The sequence below is a fragment of the Schistocerca americana genome, chromosome 11 (assembly GCF_021461395.2).
Source record: "Schistocerca americana isolate TAMUIC-IGC-003095 chromosome 11, iqSchAmer2.1, whole genome shotgun sequence".
In the NCBI taxonomy this organism is placed as follows: Eukaryota; Metazoa; Arthropoda; class Insecta; order Orthoptera; family Acrididae; genus Schistocerca; species Schistocerca americana.
The window spans coordinates 46,041,481-46,061,391 of NC_060129.1; the positions used below are offsets into that span (position 1 = coordinate 46,041,481).

The 19,911-nt window shown below is 40.3% G+C and overlaps 1 protein-coding gene across 2 annotated transcripts in view; it reads right to left on the reverse strand.

Annotated features, from left to right (window-relative positions):
- Window positions 1-735: 735 nt before the first annotated feature.
- The window catches only part of LOC124553645, a 71,158-nt gene continuing 51,982 nt past the window's right edge, over window positions 736-19,911 (reverse strand). For both annotated transcript variants that reach the window (XR_006968093.1, XM_047127520.1), the window contains 2 exons: window positions 11,348-11,455; window positions 736-1,013 (listed from right to left, as the gene is read on the reverse strand). Coding sequence is in view for 1 of the 2 variants with exons in the window: in XM_047127520.1 (XP_046983476.1) it covers window positions 850-1,013; window positions 11,348-11,455 (272 nt within the window). In the remaining variant the exon portion in view is untranslated. The remainder of the gene's footprint in view (window positions 1,014-11,347; window positions 11,456-19,911) is intronic.

A 19,911-nucleotide genomic window follows, 5' to 3' on the forward strand; every position in this document is an offset into this window, starting at 1 on the left:
AATATCACTCTGTTTAAAGGAGAGTTAATATATCAATCAATTTTGACTGTTACACTGGTAATCATGGCAAGAGGCTGTGGGGGTGCAAACTTGACAAGTGAATCTGTGCTGGTGAAAGTAGCCGCCAGCCATACACCTTGAAGTGCCGCAAATTATTCGCACCTCCTTATGTTGCCAGTACTTACCAACCAGTTCACTATGAGCTGGTAAACACACGTTATTCCTTAAGTGGCTACGGTTAAGTTTCCTCAGCTTAACTGAAACTAACCATGAAGTATGTTAATGGAGAACATTTAAGTTTACATACCACTGATACTCACTTACAACATAGGTGTCACTAAACGTCAAAACAAATATTATCTTTGGTTGCCTAAGCAATGGTGACAATCTACAATAACTATTACAATGACTTCCAGTGAAGATTACAGAAATTTCTCGCCCTGTTCGACATCAAGAAATATGAATCTTCAAACCATTACTGCATTAACAATATTTAAATTGAAAGGAATTAAATCTCTATGGGAGTGTATACATGGCAATACACTGTCAATGTAGAATTCTAATACATCTATTAATCACAACGCCATCACATTTAGTACATCTACATTAGGTGATGTAACAGTAGGCAGATCTATGCAAAAAATAACTGTAGCTTCCTAGCAGATTGGTATGTCAGTTTCTTCATGTTTTTCCAACTGTTCAGTAACATAGAAGTAGTAAATTATTAAAAATAAATTGAGCAGTTGTGTAAGACTTTATTTCAAGGACAAATATGGATACATAAATTCAGATGCACCCTTAACACAAAGAGCTGATGCTTCCCACTACAGCACTCTGGACACAGAGAAGTCAGTCAGTCTGCCTCAGGCACCAAGCGGCTGGGTTCCTAGTCACTTGCCACTCTCCGACACATTTGAGGCTGCGTGAGAAGTCACCGCGGACAGTTCGTATTCCTGCAGTGGCCAGAGTGTACGCACCATTTCCCATCTCCGCACTGGCTGTACCACTAACCGCTGTTCACAGAAGAAAAACTTCAATTAACATTTTATTTCCTGCCTTACATACTCTCATTTGTTTTTATTGTTATTTATATGCAGCTGAGGTCAATAGTAGAGAATCTGATAATGTCAAATTTGTTACCACATTTACTGATGTATCACTACATATGTTGTGAGAAAATTGTGGGATACCTGTCTAAATGTAATGTCTGCATCAAATCTGAACGGTTCTTTTGTAAATGGGACTTTAAGGCCTCTTAGAAGAGTGTGACCATAATAACAGTAACTATGAAAGTTAATTTAAAAATGTTGTAACTAAGAAGGAAACGGACACAATAGTGCAGGTTGAAATGGCTAATGGCTTCACTGAGGCAGCAATTATGAAGATTGCAAGAAAAATTTTTAATAGAGTAGGAAACAATGAAGTGGTTAGCAAGGAGGAGGAAAAGCATATTTCACTGTCATACTTTGTGTCAGTGTCAGATAGGATAGCAGTTGTCTTCTGCAAATGTATTATTACAGTGGGATTTCAAATGGATAGTAAACTGGGTCAGTGCTGTGACACAGCTTAGAACTACCACTGAATAAAGTCTGTAGCACAGGTACCTGTAAGATTTTCTGCAGTTCAAGCGAGAAATATTACATTGGGCAAATGGGAAGGGAGTTTCAAATTAGATTTTGTGAATATGAATACGGAAGTAATGGAAGTGTGTTGGGATATTATTTAAAGGGGACCTAACATCAGCTTAAAAAAATATTGAAGGTGATATATCTACACTCCTGGAAATGAAAAAAAGAACACATTGACACCGGTGTGTCAGACCCACCATACTTGCTCCGGACACTGCGAGAGGGCTGTACAAGCAATGATCACACGCACGGCACAGCGGACACACCAGGAACCGCGGTGTTGGCCGTCTAATGGCGCTAGCTGCGCAGCATTTGTGCACCGCCGCCGTCAGTGTCAGCCAGTTTGCCGTGTTATACGGAGCTCCATCGCAGTCTTTAACACTGGTAGCATGCCGCGACAGCGTGGACGTGAACCATATGTGCAGTTGACGGACTTTGAGCGAGGGCGTATAGTGGGCATGCGGGAGGCCGGGTGGACGTACCGCCGAATTGCTCAACACGTGGGGCGTGAGGTCTCCACAGTACATCGATGTTGTCGCCAGTGGTCGGCGGAAGGTGCACGTGCCCGTCGACCTGGGACCGGACCGCAGCGACGCACGGATGCACGCCAAGACCGTAAGATCCTACGCAGTGCCGTAGGGGACCGCACCGCCACTTCCCAGCAAATTATCGGCGAGGACCATTCGCAACCGTCTCCATGAAGCTGGGCTACGGTCCCGCACACCGTTAGGCCGTCTTCCGCTCACGCCCCAACATCGTGCAGCCCGCCTCCAGTGGTGTCGCGACAGGCGTGAATGGAGGGACGAATGGAGACGTGTCGTCTTCAGCGATGAGAGTCGCTTCTGCCTTGGTGCCAATGATGGTCGTATGCGTGTTTGGCGCCGTGCAGGTGAGCGCCACAATCAGGACTGCATACGACCGAGGCACACAGGGCCAACACCCTGCATCATGGTGTGGGGAGCGATCTCCTACACTGGCCGTACACCACTGGTGATCGTCGAGGGGACACTGAATAGTGCACGGTACATCCAAACCGTCATCGAACCCATCGTTCTACCATTCCTAGACCGGCAAGGGAACTTGCTGTTCCAACAGGACAATGCACGTCCGCATGTATCCCGTGCTACCCAACGTGCTCTAGAAGGTGTAAGTCAACTACCCTGGCCAGCAAGATCTCCGGATCTGTCCCCCATTGAGCATGTTTGGGACTGGATGAAGCGTCGTCTCACGCGGTCTGCATGTCCAGCACGAACGCTGGTCCAACTGAGGCGCCAGGTGGAAATGGCATGGCAAGCCGTTCCACAGGACTACATCCAGCATCTCTACGATCGTCTCCATGGGAGAATAGCAGCCTGCATTGCTGCGAAAGGTGGATATACACTGTACTAGTGCCGACATTGTGCATGCTCTGTTGCCTGTGTCTATGTGCCTGTGGTTCTGTCAGTGTGATCATGTGATGTATCTGACCCCAGGAATGTGTCAATAAAGATTCCCCTTCCTGGGACAATGAATTCACGGTGTTCTTATTTCAGTTTCCAGGAGTGTATTTAGCATTTTGGTTATTAAGTTACAGTACTGATCATTTGTAAAGAAAGAAATATATACACGCCTAATCACGTAGACACAGAACTTACAGTAATGAACAAATCTCAAGCAATTTTAGGTGGTTCTTTGATTTTTTTAAATGATTTACTTGTGGACAAGAAAAACAATGACTCCCAAGCAGGCTTATTTAGTTTAACTTTCATTACGTGCAATGGAATTTCAATGACTACATGTAATTTTATTAGTGAATCGTCTTTCGAAAGTTTAGCTGTAAACATGGGCAATAATGTAGGAAACGACAGAGTGCTACTTATTGTAAAGAAGACACGTTAAGTTGCAGACAGGCACAGCTAGAAGCAACTTACATATAGGTTTCGGCCACAGCCTTCGTCAGTAAAAACACACACACACACACACACACACACACACACACACACACACACACACACACGCACTTACACACACGCACACACACACACACACACACACACACACACACACACACACACCCACCCTCGTGCACAGGACCACGAACTCCTCCATCTTGGGCCGGAATGCCATTCTGGCCAGAGATGCTGAAGTTGGCGGTCTTTCACTTATAACAGCTGTGTCTGAACGCTTGTAAGTGTCTTACCTGTGCCTGTCTGCACCCTGACGTGTCTTCTTTTTAGTAAGTAGCAATCTGTCTTTTCCTACATTATTGATATTCCTATCTCGAGTTTCTATTGCACTTAACAGTTTGTGTACGAAATCTGTATTGTTATATTGTATTTTACTGTTTACTTCATTGCACAATTGCGTTGGTAAAAATGAAATAATTTTAATCACCTTCACTTATTTAAAAATAATTATTTTAATTAAATTTGCATCGGATGTTATACCCTCCACTGCAATTATGAACAAATCATCTAATGTGGATACATATGACACTGTCATTAATGGAATGTCTTTTACTGTTACACTGTATTTTACAGCTGACCTTTGTGCACGTGAGTACTGATGCAACTTTTATTATTTTACATTATTATTTCTGTTGCACAATAAAGTTTACATTACGGATCCATTAGCGGCTCCTCGACAATGCAATTGTAGTCGGCTCCTGTTAGGTCTACTCTTTGTACGTGATAACACGTTTTGCTCGACCTTTGCATCAACATTATTCAGCGTCCTTGGCAATGCTTGAAAAGAGCTTAAATTGTAAGTATTTGTGTTCTTCCAAAAATGAATACAATTAATTTCATTTGACGTTTACATAATCTCTTTTCTTTGATTACACTGTACTGTATGATATCATTATTTGCACTCTCCTATTATTTGTCACCAGGTCATGTGATGACGGGCTATATCCAAAACATCTCGTGATCACAAAATAAAGAATTCAATAGTGTCTGGACCACTATTACTTATGCAACTTACCAGCATTGGTAAATTCACCTGCATCGTGAATAGTCTGTGCATGGAAAAACAAACAGCACTCAAATATTTAGCAGTAAACAAACAGACCAACAGAGAAAGCCCCAAATAAAGTAAGTTAGGAGACACGTACACACACACACACACACACACACACACACACACACACACACACACACACACACACACACACCACTTTTTACAATCACATTTTATCACCAAATTAGAATGAACACATTTTTAATACTTATATTTACTGACAAAATACAGGCATTAACTTTCTTTGAAAATGTCCTATGCTATTTGTTAACAGAACAGCACAGCTCCCTGATACAAATTATGTGATGGAAGTTTGACAGGAAAGAGACACGTAAATTGCACCGAGTACTTTAGTTTCAGTGTTCTTGTGGCCGCCCAGATGCATACTGTCAGAAAGTTTATACTATTCTGCATAGAAACTTGTACCACTGAGACAAGATACGTGCGGCACTTGTTGAACTATCCACAAACTTGCGGCACTGGGCAGGCTGATACCTGCTCTCTGGAAGATTTGACTGCAGTGCAATGGAACCTTTGCCTACACAGCTTGGGTCTGTGAGAAGGAATGTCACAATTCATTCACCGCCCATCACTTGCAAATCATACACTTTAATCATTATCAATGTGTAAATCACAATTAGGTGTACAATATTATTTACAAATGTAGAAGCTGTAGACTGAGCATTAACTTGATGCAAATGTTAATAAGATGCCCCTAGAAGGGCAGAGAAATTCCCTGGTATGAACTGCCTTCTTTCCAAAGCCTCATTAATAATGAGGGATGGGTTCACACACTAGTAAAATGTAACACACTCCAGAAAGCTGAGGTACTTGCACCAGTTGCAGTCAGTCCTCATATAAATTCAGATCAAACACAAAAATAGGTATTAGTTATACACTTTATTTCCGTATATATAAATATGTGACATCACTAAAATTAAACAAGGCTCTGAGGTTTGATGGAATCCTATACAGAATTTGCAAATGAATTAGTTAGTCTTCGAAATTGTGCAGAGTTTGGCAACAATCTTCTGTGAGTATACTGAAACTAACTCAATTAAATTTTGGAATTTTCCCATAAGAATTAGTGATGCAAAACTTTCTGTGCCCTCGTCTATAAATGAGCTAGAATTAAATGACGGGAAGACAATTTCTACATACACAATACCCTGTTTTAGTCCAAAACTTTGTTTTGCAGTTTATTTTTTGTTTGAAGTATGCCTCGGATGGCGGGCGGCAGTTAGAGTTTATCGGCAAACGTGCCTACGTTGCAGGTGGTGTGCAAAGAGCTACCGACTCTGCACAGAGGAGGACTTCAGAGCTGCCACCACAAGGATGCAAATAAAAATAAAAATGAAATAAAAAATTAAAGAAAAATTAAAGAAAAATCTACATAAAAGCACTTAAAATTCAGCTGGAGCTTAGTATCCATTTAAGATACAAACTTACACTTGATCATCAAACAAAACTTTATCGTTAATTGATCCTTGCGGAAATCATTTTAAAGAACTATTTAAGAACACCGATATCGAGAAGTTGGTTTGCCATCCAAACCCTTTCACTTTAAATGATCAGGAACATGAAATTGTGGACATCAACCACTGAGAAAAAGTAGCCCAACCGCAATCAGTTGACCTCAAAAATATCTCTGTGTAGCAATCCATAGGGATATAAAATGGAACAATCACAATAGCCCAGTCGTAAGTAAGGCAAGTGGCACATTTTGCTTCATTGGCGGAATAGTGGGAAAATGCAGCCCATCTACAAAGGAGACTGCCTAAAATCACTTGTGCCTGATCTTAGTCCATTTTCACAAAATGGAGAAATCGCAACAGCTGTCAAACCAATAATGCTTTATTCTCTACGACCAACTTCACAATAATATAATTCCACCTTCTGGCATACACTGTAACGGGGGAAACACTATGTTATAATAAGCCCAATTCAAAAATTAAGCACGTAAGAGGAAACTGATGACTCGACATTACGCACATAGAAGCACAGATTGTTCTGGCGTAACCACAAGCACCGAAACGAAGACTAAGAACGCAAGACCAGAGTAGGCGATGAAACGATGTCGGCCAACGGTGCGTGGAATACGACCACACCACGACAGGAGTGCCCTCGAGAGAAAGTGAATGTAAGTGCCGCTCCTGCCTGCCTCTGCGCTCGGATCGGCCCAGTATATGGACATTAGTGGACAGGATTTGCAGAGCAGTATTAGTGATGTGTGTCAACTTGCAGGAACATTGTGTACAGAAGGACTCTGAATTATATTGCACGTCACCCCTCGCCTGTGACAACATTTTGTGCATTTGAGTTAAGTATTGTCAATTCTGCATTATAGAAATAAAACTAGTAATGTTATTTTTTTGAATTATTGTATAGTATTCTGAGAACTCAGCATCCCTTAGGCACCCTATACAAGACGAGTGGGCAAGACCCAATAGAGATGGACTAAGGAAAAATCCAGGTTGGAGTATCAACATTATAAGGAAAAGGATAGCTAACTACTCACCATAAGGATAAAACACTAATTTGCAGAAAGGCACAATGAAAAACATTCCGGTCCGAGCTACTGGAGATGTCAGTCACGTGCACGTAAGGTGTGCTGGCTTGTGTAAATGAATGTGTGGTTTTTTTTTCCTTCTTCTGAAGAAGGCTGTGGCCAAACTCTGTATCATAATAGTCTTTTGCTGTGTGTGTCTGCAACTCAATGTGTGATATTTATGGTGAGCAGCAAACTATCCTCCTTTATACGGATAGATGAAATGAGGTTACTTCAACCCTCCATCATCTCAGGAACAAAAGTTCATATCCCACTTTATAAACAGGGAACCTAAAAAGTTGCCAAAATGAACAAATCCATTAGAAAACATCTAACACAAACCTAAGAAATATTAGAAAGAAGAAACTTAACACACAAGATGTGAAAGACACTAACATAAGGAAGTGGCAACCACCGTCTGCTCGCTTGGCCGTATTATAAACAGCTGAGGGGGGGGAGAGCAGTGGAAGTGCACGCCACATGTGATGCAAACACAGTTGTTGCGTGCAGCTACAGCAGGTGGAAGGTTGGTAGCACAAGTGAGAAAACCAAATAAGAATTTGGATGCTCTAAACACTAGACAGGAAGGGAACCTGTACATATAGCTATAAAACCAAAGGTGTGTAACCAATTTAAAAGAAAATAATCAGACCAATTTATAACACAGTTAAAACAGAAAATTCTCCAAACAGACAAAACACTGAAACAAACTTAAGCGGTAACTTGAAGTATGTCATAATTAGCTAAAATACTTCTGTAGCACAAATCTGTATGTTCATTAATAGTTTTAAGAGGGTTAGAATGAAGACTTTTTAAAATTTCTCTCTCTTTAAGAACATTCAAGTATACAACTTTTACCTCCAGTGTGCAAGATTACCAAATCATCATTAACCTATTGCAGTTCACGCCAATTGTCAATCAAATGCATGACCTGGAATTACCGACATCTTTATGTTTTTTTTAAATCTAGTAAGAGCGTCCCTTTGTATCTGACCAATGTATCTACTATTACACATCTATCCTGCATTACCATCAACACAATATACAGTAGTGTTAGGAAATGGATCCGTCTTGTATAGGTCATGACACTGCACAATAAACTTAGTTTTGGTGCGGGCAATGGCGGGTTAGACCTAAGCTGTTTTAGTTTCCCTGTTAAAAATGGGTCGTGACTTACTAGCGTCTACCTGACTGCCTCGATCCAAAGCTTTCGGTACGTCTTGTGAAAAATGTGCCAGATCGGTTTTCTCCACAATGTTGTTTTCAGAATTATGATGGTTGGTTGGCATGGAGAAGGTCATTCTGTTAAAGGTGTGTCAATGTTGAGCTCACAGTATGTTCTAAGCATCTGCAACAAATCAATGTCCGGGAAATTGGATGGTAGTTTTGTCTATCACTTCTACCACCCTTCTTGTAGATGGGTGTTACTTGTGCCTTCTTCCAACCGCTGAGTACAGTTTTTTGTTCAAGGGATCTGCGACAGGTTAAGGTTAAAGGACTAACTCAAGCCACAAATTCAGTATAAAATCTAAAGGGATCGTTCAGTTTTAACCCTATCAGCTGTTTCTCAATCCACTAATACTGATTTCGCACATTTCCGGTGGTACAAGAATTAAATTGGGGCAATTGTTCTGAAGTTTCCTTTTTAAAGGAACATTTGGAGACAGAATTAAGCATTTCAGCTTTTGCTTTGCTACCTCAATTTCAGTTCCTGTCTCATTCATTAGAGACTGGACACTAACTGCAGTGCCACTAATAGCCCTTACATATGTCCAGAATTGTTTTGGATTTTATGAAAAATTGTTTGACAATATTCTGGTACAACACTGTAGTTATTGAAGGCTTCAGGCATCGCTCTCCTGACAGTCAAATGTGTTTCATTCAGTACCTCTCAACCTATAGTCCTCTGCTTTGTTTCACACCTATTATGCAGTAGTCTGTTACTTTACAGTGACTGTGCACCACAGATGATTCCTCCTCCCCTCCCCCCCCCCCCACCCTCCCCCCCTCCTCTCCCCATTATGAACTGTTCTACAGGGTACATATCTATCCAGTGCATGGTCAACTATTCTTTTTACCACAAGCCAGTTTCACGTTCCTCACCAAGATACAACACTACTGATTCTTTTTATCTAGTTTACTGAGCACATATACATTTCTACTTACTTTTGTTGTCTTTTGTACTTTGCTAATCATTGTTGCCACAACTGCATCATGGTCACTGATACCAGTTTCAATGTGGATATCCTCAAAGAGGTCACGTATATTTTTTGCCATTAGATCCAATATATTTCCATCATTAGTGTGGTTCCAAACTATCTGTTATGGATAGTTTTCATAGAAGGCATTTAGTATGTTTCAGATGATGGCTACTACTACCAAAATTGTAATTTTTGATTGTTGGATAACTGAAGTCACCACCAATAATTGCAGTGTGATTGGGAACTTATTTACAAGTTAACTGAAGGTTTCTCTAAAGTTCTCAGTTACATTAGGAGACAAATCTGTTGGCACTAGAAGGATCTAATCATCATTTTATGCCCACCCCTAATGCTGAGTCTTGCCCAAAATCTCTCAGTCTCTCGTGTATCCCTAAACATCACGAGTCAATCCAATCTAAAGGTAATATAATAGAAGGAAACATTCCACGTGGGAAAAAATATATCTAAAAACAAAGATGATGTGACTTACCAAACGAAAGCGCTGGCACGTCGATAGACACACAAGCAAACACAAACATACACACAAAATTCTAGCTTTCGCAACCAATGTTCCTGACGAGGCAACCGTTGGTTGCGAAAGCTAGAATTTTGTGTGTACGTTTGTGTGTCTATCGACGTGCCAGCACTTTCGTTTGGTAAGTCAGATACAATCTAAAGGTAACAAATCTAGCAGCACGCTGTGACGCCATCCTTTACTCTGACCTGATGGGCATTACAAACACTAAAGAAATGGTCACACAAGTTTTTTTATAAGTGGTGTCCTTTGTAGCTGAAATGTACTTTCCTAAAACTCTCCCAATAAACTGCAGTTAACCATTCACTTTCCCTACAACTGTCCACATTTCCATGAGTAACTGGGAAGCATTAACTGCGTTCCTCTCAGAAGTACAGAAAAGCCTGCTGCTCCAATTGATGAAACCTTTCCCGATTTGGTCCACTGAAAGTTTGGTGTGTAGAACTGGTAATTTGTAATTTATTCTTTATCTGACACAACCTACAAATATTCACTATCGGCTTCTGTTACATCAAATTTTCTTCCTGCTGGACAATTGTTTGTGGATTCTGTATTATCAGTTCTCTATTGCCTGTGCAAGCCAATCGGGAAGTGCAAACTGGTAGACTCATATTTCTCAACAGAATCACAGATGAAATTTGCATCCATTATCAATAGCTATAATTCTTAGAACATTAATCAAGCTGCTTAGTAGTGCTGAATTGGGAGAAATCTGGCCACCTCGGCTTAACACTGTGCTTCATCATTTGCTGCCATACCAAAAAATCAACAGTGCTGTCAAGGAGTTGCTGCTTTGCAGCCACTGTTGAACCTTGTACTTAATTTAACTGCATTTCAGACGTTAAGTGTGAATATATTTGTGTTACAATACACACACCACTGCAAGTATTTGTCAAATCAATTGAGCCCCGGCTACATTTGGAGTCTGGCAAACTGCGGTTTAAATGTAGTAGATGTTCTTAAGAAGCAAGATATGCTCAATGTATTCCTGGGATTGGGAATAGGACAAAATATGCTGCTCGGTTGTCACTACTGTCCCTGTATTTGGATGTCCTGGTACCATTGCAACCTACCCCACCCTTCTGAAACTGTCACATTAAATATGCCTGTGACCTGAACTGCCAAAGACTCACCTGTCAATGTAAAGACATGTGCTATATCAATACATAAGCTAAAAAATTTACTTTAGCAATAAAAGCTTTATCTGAAAATGTAAGACTGTGTATTTTTCAAATGACAATTGGGGAAAAGGCCACGTCAAATAAAGGAATAAAGGGGAGAAGTGCTGGTAACCATCATTGTATGTGCCAATGTTGACTACTTAAGGTCACAAATTTTGAAACACGTAAGTTACTCAGGTAAAAGTGTTATATGCATTCCCCGTACAGTGAATATAAATAGATTATATATATAGAATGCTGAAACGGAATTTACTCACCACAAAACAGCATCCTGGACAATTTAACTGCTTTGGACTCCATTATGCCAACTGCCATGATGACAAAATTAAGCATTTTCTTAAACGACGTGCTGTCCACGAGACACACTGAAAAAGCCAAGTTACAGTGAACATCAGACAGCATATATAAATACTGCTGTTCAGATTCAGTGCATTAAAGATAATTTTTTAGTTGTTTAGAATTATGCACACACAACAAAAAAATTCGTAACTGAGCATTGATAGGAATTTCTGGATTTCAGCCACTCAGATCTGGTGCCAGTTATCTTCACTGTTCATCAAAGTGGGGTCAATTGTCATCATGGCAGCTGAATATCTTTTGCAATAGGAAACAAAGCCGGAGAAGGCAGTTGTCTGACTATCTCAAGTAAGCAAGATTCAGATGTACCCTAGACAGTGAGGGAGAAAGAGCTTCTCACAATTTAAGAGGGCACATATTTATGGAAATGAGGGTTGTGTTGTGGAGCCTCGGATATAATGACTCGTGTAACAGGATGCTTAGGAGTAAGAAATCAATTACACTGCTAGCAGACTATTTTCTAAAATTGCACAATTGATTTTAAGATACAAGCTATCCAATAGTTAAACTAAGATGTACATACTTATAACACTATGAGAGGCTGTGCTTATCATCTAATAAGGCATAACACACAGTGATGAAATTGTTTAACAAACTGCCATATTATACAAAACAGTTTAAACGGGAATACTCTCATGAGTATTTTACTAAAAAGTGTTTGTATAGTATTAAAGAATTCCAATGACGAACAGATTTTCTTGATTAGCACCATACTATCTACAAATGATTTAAGTATATTATATTTTTAATATGATCCCACAAAGTTAAGACATTCATTGTAATGCTGTGAGTGTACAGAATTTTTAAAAATTAAATGAGTGATTTTTTCCCATATGCATTATAGGCGTGAAGTTTTCTGCACTCTTATCATCTACAAATGAGTAAGTGTGTGTGTAATGAATATTGCCATGGTGGTTACAGTGATGTTTTGTGTTAGTTGAAATACTTGTTTAGGACAGTATGCTGTGGCTGGAGTTCACCAGCAGATGTCCTTACATCACAGCACGTGCTGCATGCAGCTATCCACACTGCACGGACTTCTTACAAGGAACTTGGAATAAAGTAAACTAAAAGAGTCACTATTTCAAAAACAAGATTCACAATTTAAATCTAATTTTGTATTGACTTATGGAGAGTGTGAAGTCTTAGCCATAATGAGAGCTGACAAGTGCTATGGAAAAGTGCTGCATCCAAAACTATTGGCAGTTTACAATCATAGCAGTGAAAGACCCAATGAGAGAAATTTTTCCACCCCCTCAATAGAAAAGGAAAAAAATGGAGGGGAGAAGAATGCTACAGTAGTGTATGTGCAGTGGGGGCAGCAGCGTTGCAGGGACAGGAGGGGAGGGTATCTACGAGATCTGCCAGGGTGTATACGTGGATTTTTCCTGGATTCCTGGTTGAAAATACACTTTCTCCCGGGTGAAAATACACTTTTTCTGTGTTAAATGACAGTATACTTTTCCTCGGCACTGTATAACTTATCAATCCTTAGAATGTTTACGGTTTTCTACACAGATGTAGAATTTACCGGTACTTTAGAAAACGAAATCCAAGGGGGAAAAATAATATTGGTCTCTAAGATTAATAAGCTGCAAGAGAAGCTAAACTTCCACATAAAATGCTGATCATCTTGCACGGGTTACACTTTAAGATACATCACACAAATGTGCCAGTACAATTTTTAATAACGACGTAAATGTCTGATCTTCTAGGCTCGAAATTCTTCTAGATGGGCGTCCACGAAAAGTTGATTTTTAAACGAGAATCAAACGCTTTGTGATTTAAGAAATACATCGTACATTCTCGCATATAGTTCATCTTGCGTAAAAGGAAATTTACTTTGAAATTAACACTTTTCAAACCACCATTCGCAATATTTTCCCATGGCCTGTTAGAAATTGGTTCATTTCAGCAGTTGCCAGAGAGCGCCAGATAAAAGGCGTCACTGCGCCTGCGCAGCTTCGATGACGCAGGAAGCCCGCACGTTCGTAGGTGTAAAACATTAAAAGATCTTGCATTATGTCATAAAAGAAACAAGACATCAAAGGATACTTCAAAAGCATCGTAATTTCGTGAACTATACTAAAATGCATAATTCGGCTTAAAGTGCACAATTGTATGTCCAGATTCGGATGTAAATTTTCTTGAGTACCAGTACTGTATTATCTCATGTTTGGTTCTTTATTATGGCATAATGCCATACGAGCCAGAAGATGGAAAATGTGCACTTGAAATGCAGCGAACAGTTGAAACTAGCCAACAGTGTGAAATTAAACACTTCATTTCACATAAATTGACTGCCTCAGCGCAAAATATTAATAAAAGCCAAATCTCTTTAGCAAACAGACAAAAATAACTTCATTGTTCTGCAAGGTGATTAATGCTTGACTGTCAAAGGTGGAAATAAAACCTGAAACTAACAACATATTTTAGCTTTCCGTAATTATGTGAACGTATTTTAATTCATTTGGTAGCTCCTGGCCACAGAAATCCGTTTTGTTTTCATTTAATGAGAGAATAATAAAGGAAGAGGAAACAGCAAAATCACTAAACATAAACACAGGTCACGTGGAGACTACCCACTAGAACTCAGACTGCTCTGTGCATCAGCCCTGGATCTATGATATTTATGAACCGGACCAATTTAGATAGTGGTGCTCAGCCACACATCTATAACCAGAAGCGGGAGAAGGTACTACTCATAGGCGACTCAACTGCGCATGCGCAAGAGCCCGCCCGCAAGTGCTCAAATGAATCAAATGTAAACAGCTGTCACGTCACGCTCATCGGAGGCAATTTCTTGTTAGGAAGCACTGCATATTCTTCCTAAAGCCTTTGAGACACTTTGGTTGGCAGACGCTTCTATGTGCACTGTGTTTTGTTGTTGTATATGGCGGATTTCCTTTGCAACTTAAGTTTTAATTTCTTTTTTCTTCTCTCGTTCATGTTTTGTTGCTGCAGTATTATTCTGCAGAAGCGGGATACAGTAATATCCTTTATTAGAGTATTGGTTCTTACCAGTCAAAATCACAAAAATTAAATCTGCTAACTAAAACAAGGGAAATTTTCCGGAATTCTAAAAAAATCCCGGGTTTTTCCCAGTTTTCTCCCGGACGAAAAAATTTCCGGTTTTTTCCCGGATCTCCCAGATGTCCCGGGTCATATACACCCTGTCTGCTCAAAAAAATTCCAAAACTATTCGTAATTTCGCACCAATGGTGTGTCAGAGCGAAGTGCAACTGGCATTCCTGCACACACCTGTGTTTAATGTGTAACTACCAGAAGTTTCATTGTTTTATGTCTTATCAGTTATTGTTCTGTGCTGTATTGAGTAGAACATTGTGTCGCACAGTTTTTGAATTTCGAGATGACAGAGGAGCAACAAGTCTGAATTACATTTCTCAAGAAAACCTTTACAGAGACAAACACCAAATGATGCTGGAAGCCTACGGTGACGAGTGCTTAAGCCATACTCTGTGTTACAAATGGTTTACACGGTTTGAAGATGATCCTCATTCAGGACACCGACGACAATGTCAGGAATGCCAACAAAGCTGTGCGTACCAATTGAAGACGGAAAGCAAAAAACGTAGCTTTTCAGTGGGATCACGTTATGAAATCCTGCCACAGCATCTCCGAATGTATCGTGTTGCCGTCAAGTTCATCCCACGGCTCACAGGTCGAGTCCGGCAAGACCTTCGCATCATAATATGTGAAGAACTTTTGGACTGTGCAAATAAGAATGAAATGTAACTTAAGAGAATCGTAACTGGTGATGAGACATAGGTTTATGCATATAATGTTGATACCGAAGTTAAATCTTCACAATGGGTCAGGAAAGGTTCTCTGACACCAAAAAACTCATCAGGTCAAATCAGATGCCAAGGCCGTGCTGATAGTCTCCTATGACTTTGAATGATTAAGTCATCACGAATTCACACCACACCACAGGGACAAACTATCAATCGATGGTACTATCGGGACGTGCTGTGACATCTGTGAGAAGGAAATGGCCTGAAATGTGGCGGGACAGTTCGTGGCTCTCGCATCCCTGTCGGTGTGCGACTACTGTACAAAAAACAAAATCACTATGCTGCCTCCCTCCATACTCTCCAGACCTGCTCCTACGGAACATTTTTTAATTTCAAATTTGAAAACCCCATTGAAAGGATGAAGATTTGCAATGATAGAAGAGATAAAATTCGCATATGGCACTTTGCACAATCCAGCAAGAAATGCACCGAGACTGCTTCTGGAAGAGGAAACAGCACTGGGAGCGATGTATCCACTGTGATGGGAGCCCAGTATTTCATAGGAGACCGTGCACAATAAGCAAAAGGTAAGTGTAGAAAAACTTTGTGGACAAAGTTTCAGAATTTTTTTGAACAGACCTCTTACATCTACAATCTGTAAAGCATGGCAGAAGGTACATCTCACTGTACGGTTATTAAGGCTTCTTCCTGTTCATTCATGATATTTGAATAAATTGAAGTTTGAAAGTTTTTTAAAGCACTTTTTGTATTTACAAATGAAAGTGGTGTGTGTGTGTGTGTGTGTGTGTGTGTGTGTGTGTGTGTGTGTGTGTGTGTGTGGAGGGGGGGGGGTCAGTCTCAGGCAATGTAAGAGAAATCTTCACAGAAGTATTTCGTCTTTCATTGCAAAAACAATGGAAACACTCGTACTGCGGTCTTCTCTAAGAGCTTTACTCTAGTTATCAACAGAAAAACTGTAATGCGTATAATATGCGGCATCTTCCAATGTTCAATTCAGGGGTTACGAATTCATTACAAGACTATCTTCAATATCTGTATCAGTATTCTCTCTATTAAAGACATTTTACTGTATATCACGGAAGGTTTTATGGAATTAACAGTACATTTAACAATGTTACATACACCATACTTATCAATACAGATAGGGAAAGTTGTGCAGCACAATTCAACAAATCAATAATTTACTTCCACTAGGTTCAATATTAGATACACTGTTTCTAATACGTAAATGACCTCCCATTTAATTCTGATCAAATGCCACACGAAGCAAGTGAGCTAGTATGGTTCGGCATAACAACATTAGCCCCACACACAGTATCCTCGCCACAAAGCAACTCACACTCGCTCGGCTTTCGGCAATGCGTGCAGTCTGAAAATTCCTCTTTTACCTCCAGCTGCTTCATTTGGATAATTTTTTGAATAATTGGGAAGCCTCTTCACGAGCACATACTGAATAACCTGCAGCTCCAATTTCTGAAACCTTCCTCAATTTGGTCTCCAGAAAGTTTGGCATGTAAAACTAGCTTTCTTTAATTTATTATTTATTTGACTCCTACGAACATTCACTTCTGTGACATCAAACTTTCTTCCTGCTGCAATCATGTTTGTTGTTTCTACAAGATGAATAACCATTATCTTAAAAGCAATTTTGTGTTGCCTGTGTGAGTCAGCAGAAACTGCACAACTTTGGCCAAAAACCTTGCTTCATCATTTGCTGCCAACCTTGAAAATCAACAGTGCTGTTGAGCTGTACTTGCTTTAGTGTTGTTCTCGAGTCTAACATTTCATTTATTATGTCTATTCCTAGTGTTCTGTGTGAAAATACTTATGTTGGAATTAATTTGTTTCCTGTAGATATACATACTACTGCTGAGTATTTGCCCACTTGTGAAGTCACTTCAGTTCTGACTGCATATATAGTCAGGCGAAATGCTACTCAGAGGTGGTAGATGTTCATAAAATGCACGGTACACGTAATGCCCTACCACAATTGGTAGCATGAATGAAATTTGCTGCCAACGTGCCCCATCCTACCCTTCAAAATCATCAAACTGAATTAGTGCATGACGTTAACTACCAAAGCTGCTGCTGTGAATACAAAACCCTATCCACAATACAGGGTATACGTTAAGTCCGGGAACGGGAAGCCACCAACAAAGAAGGCCATTTACCACGGGCACAACAAATTCGTTACGACGGGTTGCTTGTGCCTGGCAAAGCCCAGAGTGAGTGAAGTGAATGTGGAGCGCGTATGAAAGACATTCGTAAAGAGGCCAAAGAAATCTGTGCGTTGTGCATCCCGTGAACTCTAAATGGCTCCAATGACAGTGTGGATAAAGTCCTGCAATGGGAGCTGTCTATGAAACCATTCAAATTGGAGCTAGTGCAGGAGCTCAATGACGACAACAAAGACAAGCATTTTGAGTTTTGTTTGCGGTTGCAACTACTGAATGAGGATGGGGATGGTGGTGTTGATTGCTTAATTTTTAGCGACGAAGCCACTTTTCACACTAATGGGAAAGTAAACAGGCGTAATTGTCGAATCTGGGGTACAAAGCATCCACACAAATGCACTGAATTTGAGCGTGATTTGCCAAAGTTAATGTTTTGTGAACCTCGTCACGTCAAAAACTGTACGGGCCATTCTTCTTCACCGAGAGCACTGTCACTGGATATTCCTACTCGGACACGTTGCAGTAATGGCTGATGCCTCATATGCAATTGGACTCCCTGTTCATCTTTCAGCAGGATGGGGCTCCACCCGATTTTCATCGTGAAGTTTGTGGGTACCTGAACACGGAGCTGCCACATCGATGGATCGGCCGTGCTACAGAAGAGGACAGCTGTTTCACGAAATGGCCTCCCCGATCACCAGATCTCACCCCGTGTGGCTTTTTTCTGTGGGGGCACATTAAAGATCTGGTGTACATACCGCCTCTACCACGTGATGTAGCAGAACTCCAGGAGAGAATACGGGAAGCAACTGCCACAGTCTACGATGCCATGCTGGGACCGGAATGGCAAGAATTCGATTACCGTATCGACGTCTGCTGGGTCATTCATGGCTCGCATATCGAATGTTTGTAAAAACTTTCAGAGTTTCTCTTCAAAATGACATCTGTGCAATGTTAATTCTTTTGCAATATATAACTGAAAGTGTTCCCGGACTTTACATACACCCTGTATTTAAATGCTACCCCACAACCCAGCACCAGTTGCAATGAAGAAGCAACAAAAATTTGTCTATTTTGCAGAAATATTGACCGAATTTAAGCCTTTCGTTATTGCTAGAGCACGTCCTGCCTGCCCAGCTGCTGGTAGGTGGCCGACTGCCCTACGATTGCTGCCGGCTATGGCCACTGTCGACTAACCACACATTCCAGTACAACCACTGAGTAATAGTACTCTTTACAAATTCAGTACCCCACTGTGCAGTTGTAGTGGTCGCAGTTTTTGATAATGAAAAAACTTCAAAACTAATCCAAGCTTTCTATTATAAGTTTATCGTGATCTAACAAAAAGTTTGTTTAGAAAAATGGTAAGGACTTTTTTTATTTGTGACTGGGAAATTCTGTAACTTGAGATCTACACTACAAATGTGTGTGCTGTAACCTACGAAAATCTTATTAATACTGGACACACAAATTTCAAGACATAGTTTTAAAGTGAACAGTTCCTAGGGAAGACGCCCAAAACTTGGACCATTTTCTACGCAGCATAGCAGCGGCATTGCTGCGAAACAAAGTATTTTCCTGCACGATCTGCCTTTTGCAACATCTGACATTTAGGTTCTGTGGGATAATTCGTGCCCTTTTATATTACTTATGTTAGTGTCATTTGCCTTGTGCACATTAGGAAATCAGTTCGTATGTATTAGATCGATTCTTTAGCAGAAAAGGAACCAAATGAAGCCTGTGAAAACTCATTAAACCATCGCACTGTAGCCTGTCCACATCGTCAGCAGCAGACGTCTTCATTCTTTTCCTTGAAGGGTTAAATTTGCCACCTACAAAACTTTCTTCAATTTCTTTTCATTTTTTAAGGAATGTAGCTAACATTGATTGTGCAAGTCCATGCTTCCTCGTCATGTCTACTTGTTTCATTCCGCTATCAATGTCTCTGAAAACCTTCATTTTTGCCTCCAACCTTATTTGTTTCCGAGTACCAGCCACTGTCCAAATCTTAGCAAAGTCCAAAGAGTTTACATCAACTAAAAACATTCACAGATTGCAAAAATCACGGCGATAAGCGGCATATGCACCCCCCCCCCCCCAAAAAAAAACACTTCTGTCTGCTACTGAAGCTCAACAATGGATAAATTAAACACTCGTTCAAACAAAGGAGCTCTCTGACATTTGTCGGTGAGCACAGCTCGCCCGCGGCTGTACACTTCGTATTCTTTACCACTAGAATAAATACAGTACTATAGTAAGTAGTGAAGCTTCTAGAAATAAAGCGCCGAAAGTCTTGCCTAATCAGCTAGGGCCATACAAAATCGTCGCACAGGTAATCGTTATATGGTGGTTTGACTGTATAATGCATTGCATCAGATACAATACCATGATACATGAAGTCATCCCCCAGAAACAAATCCACTTTAAGAAATTTTATTCCCCAAGAAAAACTTTTTTAACAATTATATGCAAGCTCTTCAGCTACATGATATTTTTGTATTTATTTACTCGTGT